At 42.5% G+C, this 17,979-nt stretch overlaps 1 protein-coding gene across 1 annotated transcript in view; it reads left to right on the forward strand.

Moving 5' to 3' along the window:
- NBAS (NBAS subunit of NRZ tethering complex) overlaps window positions 1-17,979 on the forward strand; it is a 678,694-nt gene that overhangs the window by 448,822 nt on the left and 211,893 nt on the right. Inside the window, 1 exon segment of the mRNA XM_044291127.1 lies at window positions 5,642-5,752. Coding sequence (XP_044147062.1) covers window positions 5,642-5,752 — 111 coding nt within the window.

Consider the following 17,979-nt stretch of genomic DNA (forward strand, 5'->3'; position numbering starts at 1 on the left):
TTTTATGAGGAGGTGAGTAGTAGCCTGTACAGAGAGGCGGCTGTGGATGTAGTGTTTCTGGATTTTGCAAAGGCTTTTGATACTGTCCCTCATAGACGGCTAATAGGTAAAGTAAGGTCTATAGGCTTGGAAAGTTCAGTTTGTAATTAGATTGAAAACTGACTGAAGGACCGTGTCGAGAGAGTTGTGGTCAATGACTCCTATTCAGAATGGTCCCGGGTTATAAGTGGTCTACCCCAAGGTTCAGTGCTGGGCCCTTTATTATTTAACTTATTTATTAATGATATTGAGGACAGGATTTATAGCACCATTTCTATTTTTGCAGATGACACCAAGCTATGTAGTACTGTACAGTCTATGGAAGATGTCCACACACTACAAGCTGACTTGAACACTCTTGATTGGGTATCAACTTGGCAAATGAGGTTCAATGTGGAGAAATGTAAAGTTCTGCATCTTGGTAGTAATAATCTCTGTGCTTCATATGTCCTTGGTGATGTAGCACTGGGGGAGTCACTTGTAGAGAAGTATTTGGGTGTCCTTGTGGATGGTAGATTAAAGTACAGCATACAATGTCAATCAGCTGCTTCTAAGGCCACCAGAATATTGTCATGCATTAAACGAGGCATGGACTCACGGGGCAGAGATGTAATATTACCACTTTATAAAGCATTGGTGCGGCCTCATCTGGAATATGCAGTTTAGTTCTGGGCACCAGTCCATAAAATGATGCACTGCAGCTGGAGGGTCTTAGTTATGAAGAAAGATTAAAAGAATTGCATTTATTTAGTCTTGAGAAGAGATGTCTAAGGGGGGACATGATTGACCCTATACTAATATATAAATGGGCCATACAATAAAATACAGTGAAAAACTGTTCCGTGTAAAATGCCCTCAAAAGACAAGGGGGCACTGCCTCCAACTGGAGAAGAAAAAGTTCAGTCTCCGGAAGCCTCAAAACTGCTTTACTGTAAGAACGGTGAAGCTGTGGATTAGACTTCCTCAGGACGTGGTCACAGCAGGAACAGTAGACAGTTTTAAAAAGGGTTTTAATGAATTCTTAAAAGTAAACAGCATTAATGCTTCTGAAAATGTGTCTCACTTCCTTTTGGGATTTGCGTCCCCACCTATCCCTTGGTTGAACTGGATGGACGTATGTCTTTTTTCAACCGTATTAACTATGTAAGTAGACAGGGCCAGCAATACCATAGTGAAGCACCAAATACTGCTGCTCTCTCCAAAGTATTCAACTGTATCATCATCCTGAGGATTCATTCAGTTCATGGGGGCAATTGCGGCCGTTGAGCTTTAAATCATTATGTGCCTGGCCTAAGGCCATCAGGAGAGCTTGGGTGGCCCCCTGGGCATTTACCCACTAAGAAATCTACCTGTAGGGTCTATGGCCAATCCGCCCCTGCCATTCATTGCTCTAATTGCTCTTCTAGGATCGATTTAAAGCTGGCAGCTTAGGGGGCTTGCACTTTCTTAGGGTTTGTGTCCATTCTTTTGCAGCTAGTGGCAGTTGAAGGATGGAACTGAGCATGTGCGACCACCTCAGTGAGCAGGGCAGAGAAATTTGAAAATCAGCAAACAGCAGGTGGCGCTATACAGATAGATTTAATTGAATAACTTAGTAGCTGTAATACATTTTTAATAACATTTAATTACAAAACTGTTGTCCAGTTGCTGGTATGAAAAATGTAGAATGTTTTTCATAGGAAAACCGCTTAAACCAAATCCAAGAAGACGTAAGGTTGGAAACATCTGTATATGAATACAGTAAGGGGCGCCCTCCCATAGCTATGTAATGGGGATGCCTCCCTGTATTTAGGACCAGAAAGCAGTGAATACAAAACCAATGTCCCCATGCCAAAAAGAGCAAGATCAAGATTGTCTTTCTGCAGTGAAAATTAAATTTTATTTAAAAGAGACCAGGGAGAGCCTGCTTACAGAATGGAAATGTTAAAAATGAAATGATTAATCGGCCATCTAAGATAACATTTACTCAACTCATCCCCGGAGCTTAATTTAAAAATGTCAGATGTTTTCCATCTCTTGTCGGTGGTATTCATGTTTTTTTCCCCATCATTATTAATAAAAACAAGTAGAAAAAAAAAAATAATAACTAAAATCGTCTGTAAAGTGTTAACTCATGAATGTTGTCAGATAATTAAAGGGAACCTGTCGTGTTATAAAGCAGGAGGAGCGGAGCAGGTGTATTTATAATTTTATAGAAAAAGATTCAGTATAACTTCTGTATTTAATTCATTTGAATTTCTACTCGTTCTGGTTTTAGGAGTCCAGTGGGTGGTGCTGATCAGTGATTGTGCATACAATGTTGCTACACTAGTGGGTGCATGTCCTGTACAATATTTTCTACTGCCTGAATAAAGACGAGGATTTTAGCTACCAAGAATGCTAATGCCAAGGGAATGAACAAAAGAGAAATCAAAATTAAATCAGTATTTGATATAACCAATTTTGCCTTCAAAACAGCCTCAGTTCTTTTAGGTGCACTTGTACACACGGCAGGGAGGGTGTTCCAGACATCTTGGGGCACTAAGGGTACTTTCACACTAGGGTTTTTCTTTTCCGGCACTGAGTTCCGTCATAGGGGCTCAATACCAGTTTCATCCCCATGCATTCTGAATAGAGAGAAATCCTTCAGGATGCATCAGGATGTCATCAGTTCAGTCACTGAACGGCATTTTGGATGGAGACCGGTAAAAATTTGAAAAAAAAAATTGAAACGGATACGTTTCTCCGTATGACAAACGGAGAGATGGATCCGTTCTTGCAATGCTGTCCGTTTGCATGCAGATTGCCTGATACGGCAGGCAGTTCCGGCAATCTACTGTGGATGTAGGTTTGTTCAAATCCTTCTGTCTATTCATGTAATCTAGATAGATTAGATGTTGTTGAGATCACGGCTCTGTGGGAACCATGTCTTATTTACTCTGAAGATAGTTCTTAAGGGGGGGTTTTCCAAGATTTTAAAACTGCTGACCTATCTTCTGGATAAGCCATCAGTATCTGATCAGTGGGAGTCTGAAACTCGGGAGCCCCACCGATCAGCTGTTTCAGAAGGCATCGGTGCCAGTGGCGTAGCATGGGTTGCCGTCACTTGGGGCAAGCCAAGTATTGCGCCCCCCCCCCCCCCCCCAACCTGTGGCCATGCCCTTATAATACCTATAATGAGTAGATGTCACCTGCAGTCCTATGTAACACCACAGATAACACAGTGATAACTCTCTGAGTACAGATAATGTAGTAGATGGATGTATGGACCCAGAATTCAGAACACGCACAGTGTGACCTGAAGTCTGGGGCCAGGATGCGTCAGGGTGTGTCAGATTCTTAATCTCCTCTGCCTAACCCTACTGTGAAACAGATATTCGGATGGACATTACATCGCTATTAAATATACAGGAGAATACAGCACCATACCTGGTACATCCAGTGACCTCTCCTGGGATGTAGACTCTTTCCTCAACGTCTTCATTCGGAGATAGGACCGTCATGATACCTTCTTCCAGCCGCTTCTCGTCTCTGCAGAGTTTCACAGAAAAAAAATTTGATTCCTCACTTTACTATCATCCTCCCCCTCCTGGTGCCTCAACACTGTCATCCTGCTGCCCCCCAATACTGTGCTAGAGACAGACAGATAGTTCCCCATAATATTATTACCCATCTATATTATAGTTCCCCTGTATTATTATTATAATGCCCCCCCCCGTATTATTAGCATATTGGACCCCTCTGTATTATTGGTATAATGGACCCCTCTGTATTAGTATAGTGCCCCCCTGTGTATTATTAGTTATTAGTATAGTGGCCCCCTCTGTATTATTAGCATAGCGGCCCCCTCTTTGTTATTAGTAATATAATTTCCCCCTCTTTGTTATTAGTAATATAATGGCCCCCTCTTTGTTATTAATAATTTAATGGCCCCCTCTTTGTTATTAGTAATATAATGGCCCCCTCTTTGTTATTAGTAATATAGTGGCCCCCTCTCTATTATTAGTTATTAGTATAGTGGCCCCCTCTGTATTATTAGCATAGCGGCCCCCTCTTTGTTATTAGTAATATAATTTCCCCCTCTTTGTTATTAGTAATATAATGGCCCCCTCTTTGTTATTAGTAATATAATGGCCCCCTCTTTGTTATTAATAATATAATGGCCCCCTCTTTATTATTAGTAATATAATGGCCCCCTCTTTGTTATTAGTAATATAATGGCCCCCTCTTTGTTATTAATAATATAATGGCCCCCTCTTTGTTATTAGTAATATAATGGCCCCCTCTTTGTTATTAGTAATATAATTTCCCCCTCTTTGGTATTAGTACTATAATGGCCCCCTCTTGTTTAGTAATAATATAATGGGCCCCTCTTTGTTATTAGTAATATAATGGCCCCCTCTTTGTTATTAGTAATATAATAGCCCCCTCTTTGTTATTTGTGATATAATGGCCCTTCTTTGTTATTTGTAATTTATCGGTGCCCTCTTTGTTATTTGTAATATAATGGCCCCCTCTTTGTTATTTGTAATATAATGGCCCCCTCTTTGTTATTTGTAATATAATGGCCCCTCTTTGTTATAATACTTACCTCTCTTCCACTCCATCAGCAATTGAGGCGTCCCGACGCAGGCGGTCATGGACACATCCAATGTGACCTTCTGCGCTGCGTCATCACATCATCTCACGAGACCCAACGCAGAAGGTCACAGGGAGGTAATCGCGATCTCCTGCGTTGCTCTACTGCCTCATAGGCTTCAGGCATAGTGACCTGAAGCCATGGCTTCTCTGTGCTCACCAAGAAAAGCGCCGTCCATTCTATAGTGGCTGTGCTTAGTATAGCACTCAGCCCCATTCACTTCAATACCAAGAACATCTGCTATACAATGTACTGCGCTGTGCTCAATAAGCTGCGAGAAGGCGGCAGGGCTCCCAGGAGCACCAATGCCTTCTCAAACAGTTGATCAGCAGGGATCCCAGGTGTCGAACCACAAACGGTCAGGATGAAGATAGGTCATCAGTAAACCCCTTTAATGACAATGGATGAAAGGTTTAGGGTTTGGGATCGTTGTCCTGCTGCAGAATAATTTTGATGATTGTCAGTTTTCTTAGGAGAAATCTCCCTGGAAGGAAACTGTCAATCATCAGCAGGTGGGGCGGGGAGAGCAGGAGCTCATGAATACCTGGGACTCTTCTCGGGCAGTTGTGACTCTATTCCAGGCCTGGGCTTTGATTCTGCAGCATCTCCTCCTGTTGTTCCTACTTGAAGTTTATGAATAAATTACCAACTGGGTGTTAACATTTGGAGTTGTGGCCCAGCACAGCCGGCCAGGGTCCAATCAGTGAAAAGGATTGATAACACCTAGGTGCAATTGTTTCTGTATACATTTACAGTAGGGATAATAGAGAAACAGCACAACGCACGGTTACAAAAAAATATGCCCCAGAATTGTTATTGCATGAGAAATGCAAGTATTTACTAAAAACAGACAGGTCCTCTTTAAATGATAAAATGGTAGCTGCCTGAAGCCCCCTCTAGGGGGAGCCCCTTCTATTTACTGTCTTATTATTGTTTTCTAAAAAAATATAAATGCCTAATTTCTTCTTTTTCACTTTTGTTCAGGACTCTGGAAGAGAACGTGTACAAGATTTCCCTATCCCTGGCTCAGCGGTACAGAGTCCCTCTGTGGGAGGTTTACATGACGCACTTGGAGTACCTGTTCTGTGACAGTGGGTGCGTATTCCACTCCGTTATTAGATAGCTGACTACTATTGTGTGTTTCCAGAACTGAACTCTACAGCTTTTCGTGTCTACCGTGTGCAAATTTGTATCTTAAAATAGAATCCAAGTCAGCCTAAAGAACTAGGTTACTTTGTACCTGATTTGATTTGTTTTATAACTTTTTTCAAGTTATTTATTTTTTACTCCTTTCACATCCGTATCAGCTTTCATAATTTTGATGCACGACCTCTTGAAACAAATGGTGGTATAACGTCCCTCACTGTCAGACACCTGAGCTAAAAAAATGCACAACATTCTGGTAACCAGAAAAAAAGAAAGACTCTACATCTAGCTTAAAGGTGTTTTCCGGCACTTAGAGATTGTCAGCCATTCCACAGGACACGTCAAATATATCTGATCAGTGGGGTACAGCACTCCCTCTGTTTTGAGCAGCCACCGGTGTCGGAAACTATACAGTGGACAGAAACGGAAGCAGACAGTGCCGTTCACTATGTAGTGGTCAAGCCAGGTACTGCAGCTCAGTTCCCATTAAATGAATAGATGCTGAGCTGTAGTGCGCGGGAAACTACACAGTGGACAGAACTCTTAATTCACTTTATAGTTTTTCAGTGACTGCCTGAAACAGCTTATTGGTTGGGGTGCTTTGTGTCGGACACCCACTGCTCTGATATTGATGACGTATCCTGAGTATAGGTCATCAATAGGGATGAGTGAAGTGGTACCTTGGAACTGAACCCGAGTTCGGGAAATGTTTTTTTTACAGTAGAAATTGATTTATCAAGTTATTATGCGAAGTCTCGCGAGACTTCGAGAAGTAATAATTTTGGCTCATAGGAGCCAATACATTCTAATACTGTACAGAGCACTATTCAAATAAAGTATTATGCGAATCGACTTCAGATGTTGCATCCGAAGTCGATTCCCTCATCCCTAGTCATCAATATCTAATTCCCAGGGAACCTCTTTATGTTGTGAATGGAGGCTAAAACAAAAACTAAAATATTTCTGCTGTTTCTTAACTGTTTATTTGAAGGTGCAGTACTTTCATTTTATTACATTTCTTTTGAATACAGAATAAATGTAATTCAATTGATTGGAAACTTTCAGAATTTGAAAAGGTTATCTCTTGGGATCCCCCTGCTAACCCAAGAAAGGAGGGGTCCCCGAGTCTGTTTACGTCAGTCCCATAGAAGTGAATGGAGCCGTGGACAGTAGATGGCGCACTACCACTCCATTCTGAAATAGAACTTGTGGACCCCTCTTTTTCTGGATTGCACAGTGTCTCAGCAGTACCTGCAATCCATTATTTATCACCAGTGCATTGTAAAGCCTGTTTGGTATGGTTATTACAAAATGTCTTCATTAAGATTCTTGGAAGGAACTGATTCTGGTTGCGGAGATCCAGCTGGTCGAGAGGAGCCTTCAAGGCAATGCTCACTGATAAGAATAGCATGCCTCCAGAAGGAAGAAAAGTTGATATAATTTTTCTTCCTTCTGGATTAGAAGTACTGTATCTTTGCATACTTTTCCCAGGGTGTATTGCCTGCCAACTGGATCTGTATAGGGAGAAGCAGTAACTTCTAAAATCTTTTGCGGCCCTATTGAAATGAATGGGTCAGTTTGTGGAAGGGATGCAGACGCAGAAATACGGTCATCTGAATGGACCCTAAGGCACATATAGAAATTGTCTTATCTTTTTGTTCCTTCAACCCACCATTATTTACATTTTACAGTGTTTAGAGGAGATACTGACTTACCTTAAGAAGATCAGCTGTGTATGGAGACTTAGATGTATTGCTGCATGGGAAAATCATATGCCAAGAGGAATCTCCCAGAGAATCAAAACCATCTCACTAGTGCCCTCTATTAGAAGAGGTTCAAAAGTATTACTTTTTAACAAGATTGGAAACCTGACTGGAAAATAGCCAAGCCAAATATCCATCCAAGGCATCTCACTCATCCAGCCAAAATCCTATTGATGGGGGTGTGGACAACCTAAAACAGATGTCTGCAGATGAATTCTTAGCTTGGCTATTTTCCAAGACTTGTTAAAATTTTTACTTTTGATTCGTGGGGAGCTACTTCTAAAAGGTGGCCCTAGTGAGATGGCTTTTTTTTTTCTCTGGGAGGTACCACTTTGTATATTATAGTGTCTTAGGCTGGGTACTGAATCTCCTTAAAGAGACCAGTCCTGTATGAAAACCTACTGGAAGTACTCCATGGTATGTCGAGATGTCTCTCTTCCTTTGGAGGTACCTCTTTGTATATTAAAGTGTAAAATACTTGATTTGTTTAATATGCTTATGTTTCCGATGAGCATATTGGAAGAACCTAAACAGTCTTGCAGCATGGAGAGGCAGTCTGACCTCAAAGGTGGCCACCCAGACATACAGTCAGATTGTCACTAGACAACAGAATATACATACTGCACAATTGTGCACCACAGCCTAAAGGGTTCCAGAGCAGTGACAGACGCCATCAGGGGCCTCAGTCCATATTGATCATGAATATCCTCTGTGTATTGTGAAGTGTTCTCTCCAGATAAACACACAGAGATTTATAACTTTCTACGGAGTGAATCACGGAGTGACATAAAAAGCCTTCTCCAGAATAGCACAGCAGTGCCTTGCCTTTCATCATTATCTCTGCCCGCTTTCATGGTCAGCACTTCTGGGACATGTTCTGCGGTTCGCTGCTCCGTTCCTGGAAGTTCTACATGGAAAGCACAGAGGGCAGCTCTCTTGAGAAGACAGTACATGGCTTGTCATATGTACTTCAAGTAATCTGCTACCTTTGGTAGAAGTGAGCAGATATTCATAAAAAAAAAGAAACATGAATTATATCAGTAGGTGCCATCTTGGTGGCAAGTCTCTCATCATGTTATCTTGTGCAAAATGACGGAAAAAGACCCAAAAACCACAGGCTGGACACAGCGTGCACTATATCTAATTACATATATCATGTCAGCCAAAGCTAAAGACTCCTCCAAAAAGAAGAGCGACCCTTTGAAGGAGACTCTAGTTTGGCTGACATGAGCTGACATGGGCTTAAAATAGGGTTGCTATGCAGGGTCCGTCTATCTGTTGGAAGGACGGAGGACGCAGAAGCACGCAGCGTGCAAGGTCACATTACTGACAGCCAGGGACTGTAAGTAAATGACTAAAGCCGGGTCCTCCCCAGCAGCTAATAACAGTGCCTGGGCTGTGTGCACTTCTCCCTGTCCCTGCGCTTGGCAGACGCTCCCTCACTCAGCAGAGCTGGAGAATGCAGAGTTGGAGCAGCGCAGACCAGGGAAGGGAGATCTGCAATCTGCTCAGTGTATAAATGAAAGCAACATGTGGTAAGAGGACCCCTTTGTGCTGCAGGAGATTAACTCTTTAGGGGGGAGGGCTCTGGTTACTGACACTTTTGTGGGGGCTATTGTTACTGGCTAGTGAGGGCAGGCGGGATTAGCCTCAGGGTGAGGGCAGTGGCGGCCATCTTAACTGAATAGTGAAATTGCAGTTTTATGCAGACTGGTTGCTAAGGGCTGAATCTTATTAAATATGGGGCAAGTCAGTCTAATAGTAACTGATTCTGCAATATCATGTTATTAGTAACTACATATATAAAAATTGAAATTAGGGTCTAAGTGTGACAAGTTATCCTTTAAATTAACTTATTAACATCTGCATTTTCCTCTTGATTGTGGTTGACCAGGATCAGGGAAAAAGGTGTCTTCTGCATTGGAACATGTCAATTATTGCAGCTTTGTGCTATTCACGTTAAAGGGGTTATCTGGGATTTTGATATTGGTGGCATACACTCAGGATAGGTCATCAATATCAGATTGGTCCAAGTCCTAGCAGTTCTGCCGATCAGCTGCTCGAAGAGGCCGGGCGCTATCTGAACGCTTACGTCATGTTCATCGGTAACATGGCCTAGGTGCAGCTCTGTCCCATTCAAGTCAATAGGCCTGAGCTGCAATAACAAGCATGGGGCCTCTTGGGACATGCGGCCTCTTGGGACATGTTGGCAAAGGATTTTGTCTTGCCAACCAGAGTTGTTTGGCCTGCCCAGCTTAAAAGGGCATTTCAGTTTTTATGGAAAATTAAACACTCTACCCTGGATCGTTGAGAATCCCAAATCTGAGTTGCAGCACGATCAATATAAGCTGCTCGATCTTAGAAAATATAACATAACATTAAATGATTGGCTCAAAGAGAATCTTTGCTGAACATCTTAACCAAATACAGGTTACAGAGTCAAGATGGATCTGTCAAATCAGTAGGTTGTTTAACTCTTACAGAGCACAGCAAGATGCTTCTTCTCCAAAAGACAGATTTAATGTACTAGGGCCTTTCCCCGTCTTATGCCCTCCCTGTGCTAGAAAGGACTCTTAAGTTAGGCTGCGTTCACAGTACGTTCTCTGGTCTGGAGCAATGTCGGCTGGAGAAATTTTTTTATTTCTCTGGCAGAAACTCAGAATTTATGCCGGAAATTGTCCAGATCACCACCCAATCCCATTATTGTCAAAGGGGATCTGGTGGTACATGGTCGTGTCCAGCAATGCTGGAAACTGTAAGCTCCGGTAGCCTGATCCCGTCTGATCAGGTTACCGGATTCCCAACACAACTGTGTACGCATGCTTAGAGGAGTAATACAATGCTTTGATTTATACTTCTTTAGTGTAATATTTCTTTACTTCTATACTTCTTTACTTTAGTAAGAATACTTCTTTACTTTAGTAAGAATCTTGCTATAGGCAAAACCTTTGTTTAAGAAGGTTTCCATCTTTGTCGGCATCTTCTTATGCATAAAGTGTGGTAAAATCTTGAGTCGTTTTAACTTCCCCTTCGATCCTACAACCTTATTTAATATCTGGTTATCGTTCTCAGCGGCTGAGACTGGTGCACATCATTACTATTTTCATCCCTCTCTTATATTAGATTAATCCCGTTGAGCCGTGTGTAAATCATGCCCATCCAGCCTCATCTATCCTCGCCTCCCGCTCTGTTTTCTAATTTGTGCTGCTTCCTCTTGTTTGTTTTCTGTTATTTTTCACCCAGAGCTTCTCCTTATCTTATGATTTTTTTTGTCAACTTCTTGCTTTCTTCTTGCCTTTAATGTAGAAGACGAATCTGTGCAGATATATCACAGGAGCGGCTTGCTGTTTAGCCCTTTTCAAAGGCAGATATTTATTCATGACCACAGAAGGCACTTGCCACCGTCCTCTGTTCTACACAGACATGGTAGCTGCTGAAAATGCTGATAAATTGGCCTTGTGCCTGGCCAATTCGAATTATGAATTCAGTGAACTAGCATCTAACATTCTTTTTGAAGTAATGATAATCTACAGATGAACTGGTTGCTTTTTACCACTAACCTAGAAGCACATCTCTTAAAGAGGTTGTCTGTAAATATATCATTTCTAACAGTTGCCGGCGGCCTGCCTCCTGTACTGAAAGGATCATCCTTACCTATTCACCACTGCTCCAGTCCTCAGGGGTTTGTTTTCTTCCTCCCCAGCGTGGGTATGGTCACCTGATCACCTTCAGCTAATTACTCGCTTCAGCGGCGGTCATGTATCCACAAGAAGAACATCATTGCTAATGCTTATAGCTCACGTGTGCCGTGGCCGCCGGGCGCTGCTTCTTCTCATAGGTCTGTGCGGTGCATTGCTAATGCTATAAGCATTAGCAATGCGCCGCACAGACAGAAGAAGGAGCGCCCGGCTGCCTCGGCGCATGTGAGCTATAAGCATTAGCAATGTGCCGCACAGACAGAAGGAGCGCCCGGTGGCCACCGCGCACGTGAGTATAATGCTGCTCACTGACATACCATGGCAGTTAGGACTTCAGTAGCGTCCTGCTGCCATGGTATCCGATCGGAGCCCCAGCATTACACTGCTGGGACTCCGATCGGAACTGCTGCTGCCACCAATGATGTGTGGGGGAAGGGGGCCCCTGCACCAATGATCAATACTAGGGAGGGAGGGGGGCCCACCGCCACCGCTGATGGGGGGGAGGAGGGGGACCCTTTGGCCACTGCCACCAATGATTAATACTGGGGAGGGGGGGTGGGTTTGAGTTAGCAGAGGGGGCTCATAAGAGGGAGAGGCTGGGGGGGCTACATGAGAGACTGGGGGGGCTACATGAAAGGCTGGGGGGCTACATCAGAGGCTGGGGGCGGATCAGAGGCTGGGGGGCTGATCAGAGGCTGGCTGCCATGGTCTGCTTCCCCCAAAAAAAATATAGAAAACAATATATTGCGATATATATCGCATATGGCACATGCTTAAAATTATATCGCAATATAGATTTTAGGCCATATCGCCTACCCCTAGTCTGACATATAGGCACCCCATACAGATCAAGACAGTCTAGTTCTGGATTATTTATTTTTTTTTTCCTCCCTCATTTAATGCATAATAAAAAGCTATATCCTTACTATATTGAGAATGGCTGTTTTCTATACTTAGAAAACTAATACATATTACTGATGTCTTTATAATCATATATTTTGCCTGTGAACAAACCATCAATATGTATTGTGGGTTAAATGAGGGAGAAAAAAAAAGTCTCGCCTGGTACTTAAACTTCGGACATGTACTTGCAAGGCTGACCACCTAATGCCAGACTACAGCCTCATCATATTAAGAAACGTGGTTTTATATACTTAGAAAACTAAGACATATTACTGGTTTGTTTATAATCATATAAGGTGCCTGTGAATAAACTAGTAATATGTATTAGCTTTCTGGGCATAGGAAACTTTATTCTCAACATGGTAAGGCCATAGTAAGTAGTTTATATGATATGAATATGCTAGGACACAGCTCTGCCCACAGCATGCTGATGTCTAGCCCTGTCAATAAAGTGGATGGGGGTGTTAAAAAAGCAGTGCTCCAAGGATTCAGGCCTGCCCCTGGTGCTCCAATGTGCTCATTTGCATAATAATAAAAATGCAGATATCTCTGTAGCTGTTTAACAGACAAGCAAAACAAAGGTATTGCTTTAATCAGCATGATCAACCCTACCAGTCAGTCTGGTTTAATAGGTTTGATCATGCTGACAGAGGCTTTTTAAGTGACTCTAATAGGAAACATGCACTGCCCAAATTCACAGGCATCTGTGCACATAGAAGTATCCGATTATCTTTGGACTTCCAAACCATCAACCCATCCCTTATTCCCATGTGTTCATCAACAGCTTTTCGCTTCAGATTGACAGAATTACTTGAATTCCCCCTACTTTGTGGTTTGAAAATTGGACTGTTCTACCATGTTTCACCAGCTTAGATCTTGCATGGTGGTTTTTGAGATGTTCAATGTCTGCCATTGCTAGGTTGTACCTGACCTCTTTGCATTATTTTGTGCTCCCCTATTTGACCGGTTTACTAGTTCCTCGAAGGAGCGAATGCACCCTCTACCATACGTGTCTTGTTATTGTGTCACCATGCCCTAGTCATTCTTACTACAGGAAGGTGTTTGTTCATTTAAAGATTTTAAGTTACTTGTCAGAGTCACTCCCGTATTCACATACACCTGCTGGATCTTCATAATTTCTCTGTAGATTTCTGAATGGTCATTCTAACAGAGTAATTTAACTGAAGTGCAAATGGAAGATCTTCTCCTTGCTGGCAGGCTAAGTATAATTTAATCAGGAAAAATTACCTGGATTCATCATCCATTAAAGCAAGTTTTAAAGATTTGGTTCTCGTGGATCCTCAGAAGAATTACACTTAAATCATAACGAGTTGCTCATATACAGCAAGAATGAACACTTCATCATTACATATATCTGAGCCCTTGAGGAATTCATTTCCTTTTAGAAATGGAAAATTATAAATGAGAATATGAAATGACATTTGTGACATCTCCAGATGTACCATTATTCACATTGACATCCTTGGCTCAGACTGTGTGTCCTCCAGCGAACAACTGCTTAGCTGCTATTGGTGGAGGAATGGTTTGGTAATTGTTCAGTGTCTCTTCAGCACCTGCAGGGAAGATTAGGAAGTGTTAAATGATCATTTATTTATTTTTTATTTCTGAAAGACTGTCTGGTTTACAATATCCATGTCCACCCTACTAGAACATTTAGAACTGGGCATTTGCATTTAATACTTGTCGTTCAGCTAACACCTTTGTCTCTGACTACCCAATACACATTCATGTTCAACTTGGCCGAACGTGTTTGTGTATTTAATGGGAAGGGTGGAGAAAACGGCTGCTAGACCCTTCTGGTGGTGGCTCATCACCCAGGAGAACAAAAGGGTCGAGTGAAGAGTCAGAAGCTTAACACATTACAGTGTCAGCCAAACCCACCGTTCTCAGGGAGACTAATGTGTTTGAGGACCTTTACTGTCTTACTTCACTGCTGGATTTACATCTACACTGCTGTATAATGTCTTCCATTACTGCTGCTGCTCCTGAAGGTGTGCTATAGAGAGTTATGAAGCAGGATTCCCTGTTAATCCATGTCCTATACTGTATATGGGCAGTGTGATTCTATCTAATCTTTAACCACTAGCTCAGAAAAAAGAAAAAAGTGAAACTCCGGCACGGCTGTTCCGGCAGACAAATGGGGTATCGGTCAGACACAAACTGCAGCATACAGCGGTTTGTGTCCGGCCGGTTCTTCGCTTGTCTGTCGGAATGCGTACAGATCTCTGGCAGACCCCATTATTCTTTGCCGGAACTGCTTGCCAGAATTCAAAATGGATCCAAGTCGAATTTTCATATGAATTAATACAGGAATTTCTCCAGATGTTAAAAGCATATTTGATAGCAAAATGTATATGTAAAAAACAGGGAGGGAGCCCTACAAGGTATTGTGGTTAATTTTAAAGTGATTGTGTAGCTGATAGACTCCTTTTACAGGGTAGGTACACTTTTTACATAGTTGTTAAGGTTGAACAAAGTCCATGAAGTCCAACCTGTAATCCCGCTATATAGATCCACGGAACAAATCCCTGGATCAGTGTTTATATTCCTTTTAAAAAGGGGTTGGGCCAAAGGAAAAGGGTGTGTAGAACAAGATTTCTATACATTGTCATCAGCCTCAATGTTATTTTTAATTAAAAAGTCATCTAAACCTTTTTTGAAGCCATCTACTTGTATTTGCTGTGACCAGCTCCTGCAGCTATTCCAGAGATTCACAGTCCCTTACTGTAAAGAATGCTTGTCACCTCTTATAACTGAATTTCTTTTCGCCAGGCGTAGGGAGTGGCCCCTTGTTTTTTTAGGGGGTTTAACACAGAATAGCTTTCCTTGATATTTTTTGTATGGTCCATTTATATATTTGTCCCTTTAGACGTCTTTTTTTTTTTTTTTTAAAGGCTAAACAATTTCAGTTCATTTAAGCTTATAACTAAGATCTTCCAGGCCCTTTATGCGTTTAGTCGCTCTCCTCTGTACTTTTTCTAACTCCAGGGCATCCATCTAATGGACTGGGGCCCAAAACTGAACTGCGGATTACAGTTGAGGCCGCACCAATGCTTTGTATAGTATAGTGACAATGTTACATCCCTGTCCTGCGAGTCCATACCTCTTTTAATAAAAGACAAAACTTTAATACAAGACTTCTGCAACCTCTTTTTTTTTTTTGCTCCGATTAATTCACAGTTTAGCGTCTGCAGCTGCTGTGTAGCTTGACATGTCTTCCTGGTTACCAGGCCACAATTGCACCCTATGTAGTCAGATCCTACAGTCATACTCACCTGTTGCAAAGTACATATCCTTTCAAGGGGTATCACATTCTGGTTCCACTGGTGAACAATTTGCTCCAGGGTTGCCATGTAATGGGCATTAGTATGGCCCCCATAAGGCATATGGGACATAGATTGTCTTGCTGGGACAACCTCCTTAAAGGCTATGTACACCTTTTGGGGGGCATTTTTTTTGTATTATTATTATTATTGCATTGTACTTATTTTGAGCTAAAAATCCTTTTTTTTTTATTGGTCTTTATTAAAAATATGGCTTCCTTTTTTGTGTACATAGCCGAGATGCTGTAGTAGCAGCCTGTGGCTTTTCTCTCTTTCATCAGTTGGGCAGCTGACGGGCTCCTAATCTCTGCTCTCTGACATTATAAACACTCATTATAGCTCAGTTCTTATCTTATTGATAAGAATGTGGCTTTAATAAGTGTTTATGACCCCTTAGGAGTTTAGAGATAAGGTTTATTAGATGACCGGCACAAAGTGAAAGTACCAGTCACACAGTTAGAAAAACTGTTAACCATTTGTGACAGAACGGCTCAACATTTTTAATTAAGGCCAATTGAAAAAATGAGTAAAATGCAATCATAAACAAAAATTGTCTCTAAAGATGTAAAATAGCCTTTAAATGGTAGTCACTGTACTTGAAAGTCGTGTTGGTTGAACGTCATGGCTGCAGCGGCGGGGAGAATCAAAGCTGCGTGGCTGGAACGGAGGGGGTTCGGTATTTTTTATAGGGATGGGTTTCTGCTGCAATCTAAATAATGTTAGGTGTCGCAGTAGTTGTAGTATTGATTACATTATAGGTATGCTACTGCGGTGCGGAGTGCGAATCTCGTTAATTCAGCTTTTGTTTCAGCAATGAAACCTAATAAGATGTGTAATGTTTTAAATTCAGAGCTATGAAGAGAGTTCACAGGTTAAGCAGAGCGGTGTACAGAATCATTTTATACTACATTGGTATAATTACCAGTGTCTATGGGATCATACGTTTTTTTTTCCCCCTATAAAATTTATTTTAAGACTTGCATACTGTGGCCGCTCGCTTCCTAGTATAGCACCAGTGAATGTCTTACCGGCAGAGCATTTCTGTGTAGACGGATCTGTGCCGAAGCTGTGTACAGGAATCAATAAGTGCTATAACCCTCTGCTTAAATCACTTTTATTTCCTAAATATTTAATTAACGCTGCTCACTTGTGAGGCTCAATCCTCCATATCTAACACCTAATGCCCATTCTGAATGCATAAGTCTCCTGAATCATCATCCAAGTCTGGCACAGCCCAAAGCAAATCTTAGTCAGAAAGTGGACTTTTTGCTAAAAATTCACTAATTCACAGCTTTGTTGTTAGAGGTGTGAAAATTGTGTTTATTTTTCAGCGGATTTTCTGGTAAACGGGTTTTCCGGGATTTTCATATTGATGGCCCATCCTCAGGTTTAGGTCATCAATATGATCAACTGTTTGAGGAAACTGCAACTCTTACCAGAGTGTGGCCTGCTCACAGTTTACCAAGCACAGTGCTGTCCATTGGATACTGGCTCTGCTTTATATCGCAGCTCTGCCCCATCAACTGACCAATGAGTGTAATGTCACATGGCCTAGAAAGAGGCCTAAGCGCTCATGGATCACCACGGCATCTTCATATAGCTGATCGGCAGCGGGTTTCGGAACCTCCACCGATCAGATATCAATGACCTGTCCTGAAGATAGGTGGTCTGGAGAAGAGAAAGTCTCCGGAGGCATCAAGGCTTCTATATTGTACTATATTGCTTCTATATTCTGGATTGTACTGTGAATCTGTGGAATAGTCTACCTCAGGACGTGGTCACAACAGAAACTGTAGGTATCTTTTAGATGAATTCTTAAAATTAAATAACATTAAGGCCCCATGCACACGGCCGTGTGCGGGCCGTGGAACCGCGGCCTGGATCCCTCCTGAGAGCAGGAGCGCACGGCGTCACTGGTTGCTATGACGCCGTGCGCTCCCTGCTGCCGCCGCAATACAGTAATACACTGGTATGATCTATACCAGTGTATTACTGTACTGTGCCGGCAGCGGGGAGCGGACGGCGTCATAGCAACCAGTGACGCCGTGCGCTCCTATGATCTATACCAGTGTATTACTGTACTGTGCCGGCAGCAGGGAGCGCACGGCGTCATAGCAACCAGTGACGCCGTGCGCTCCTATGATCTATACCAGTGTATTACTGTACTGTGCCGGCAGCAGGGAGCGCACGGCGTCATAGCAACCAGTGACGCCGTACGCTCCTATGATCTATACCAGTGTATTACTGTACTGTGCCGGCAGCAGGGAGCGCACGGCGTCATAGCAACCAGTGACGCCGTGCGCTCCTATGATCTATACCAGTGTATTACTGTACTGTGCCGGCAGCAGGGAGCGCACGGCGTCATAGCAACCAGTGACGCCGTACGCTCCTATGATCTATACCAGTGTATTACTGTACTGTGCCGGCAGCAGGGAGCGCACGGCGTCATAGCAACCAGTGACGCCGTG

Source organism: Bufo gargarizans, chromosome 4 (assembly GCF_014858855.1).
Source record: "Bufo gargarizans isolate SCDJY-AF-19 chromosome 4, ASM1485885v1, whole genome shotgun sequence".
Classification (NCBI taxonomy): Eukaryota; Metazoa; Chordata; class Amphibia; order Anura; family Bufonidae; genus Bufo; species Bufo gargarizans.